This window comes from Nematolebias whitei, chromosome 6 (genome assembly GCF_014905685.2).
Source record: "Nematolebias whitei isolate Nwh7 chromosome 6, NemWhi1, whole genome shotgun sequence".
Classification (NCBI taxonomy): Eukaryota; Metazoa; Chordata; class Actinopteri; order Cyprinodontiformes; family Rivulidae; genus Nematolebias; species Nematolebias whitei.
The window spans coordinates 49,526,544-49,527,744 of NC_056503.1; the positions used below are offsets into that span (position 1 = coordinate 49,526,544).

Below are 1,201 nucleotides of genomic sequence, written 5' to 3' on the forward strand. Positions count from 1 at the left end.
AAATAATTTTTAAACCTCTGAGCTTCAGGAAACAAGAAAACGTTTAAGTAGTTGAACCATGTTTTAGAGTCTAAAATGATTTGCTGCAAGACTCAAAGATACGATGAAGATTTCAGGTCGGATCAGAAGCTTCTCTTCAGCTCACTTTGTTTGGTTTGTCGTCTCCAGAGGGGATGAAGATGAGGGGCACGAAGAACGAGCCCAACGGCACGGCCAAAGCCAACAAAGTGGTGAGTTCCCCTCCAGCTGCTGTGCACATCTGTCGGCAGCTTCTTTAAAGCTGTACAAGCTGCTGAATGACTCTGTGGCGTGTCCGCAGGACGAGGATCTGAAGTGGGTGGAGGAGAACATCCCGTCGTCGATGGCCGACGTGTGAGTGGAGTTTCTGGCTCGTTTTGTTTGTTTGTGGACGAAGCAGAGACGGAGTGTTCCTGCGCAACACGTTAACGTTGAGTTTTGTCCCCGCAGCGCCCTGCCGCCTCTGCTCGACTCGGACGAGGTGAGTCCGCTCGCTGCACTTCAAACATCGCCCAACAAGTTTTACACTCGTGTCATCGTAGGACGAGGCGGGACGGACTTAACGCCGTTCTGTTCAAACTGTGACGACGTAGATCTGTTTTGTGGATGACTCTCAGCTACTACCAGCCATAAATGTGTCAACCTGGCTGGACTGGGGCCATTTCTGCGTTTGTGTTGGCCGACCGCTTAAGTTTCATCTGGGGGTCATGAGATGTTTTGCACACAGACGCAGGAAACGGCGTTCTTGTCCTTCTGCCTGCAGCGTCGGGGGGGTATTTAAACTTATCGATATCAGATCTCAGTCGCCGTGGTAACCGTCTGAACTTGATCGTCCCCAGAGAGTTTCGGTTTAAGTCGTTCTGAAGAAGCTGCACCCCTTCACCTTGTTTTTGATGGTTTAAAAATAAAACCTGCAACAAAACTTCTAGTCGAAAAGCAGAAGGATTTGTTTAATTTCTAGTTTTTATCGATTTAAGCTCTTGATTTGTCCGAACATCAGCGCACGCTGCAGTACTGTCCCGGAGCAGCAGGGGGCGGCAGACTCTTGCAGGAGGTTTATTTGTTGCCACGGTTACGTCACAGTTGTTTATCCTCCTGCTCGTTGCCATGGCGAGCAGAGCGGCGTGACGTCAGCAGGCTGGTGTTTGGAGGTGCTGCAGCCATTAATAATCCAGCGGAGGAC

The 1,201-nt window shown here is 50.0% G+C and overlaps 1 protein-coding gene across 1 annotated transcript in view; it reads left to right on the top strand.

The window, feature by feature from the left end:
- LOC119411045 (transmembrane protein 87A) overlaps positions 1-354 on the top strand; it is a gene marked incomplete at its 3' end in the record, with an annotated part of 1,283 nt that extends 929 nt beyond the window's left edge. Inside the window, 2 exon segments of the mRNA XM_037677968.1 lie at positions 169-230; positions 320-354. Coding sequence (XP_037533896.1) covers positions 169-230; positions 320-354 — 97 coding nt within the window.
- Between the last annotated feature and the right edge of the window lie 847 nt (positions 355-1,201).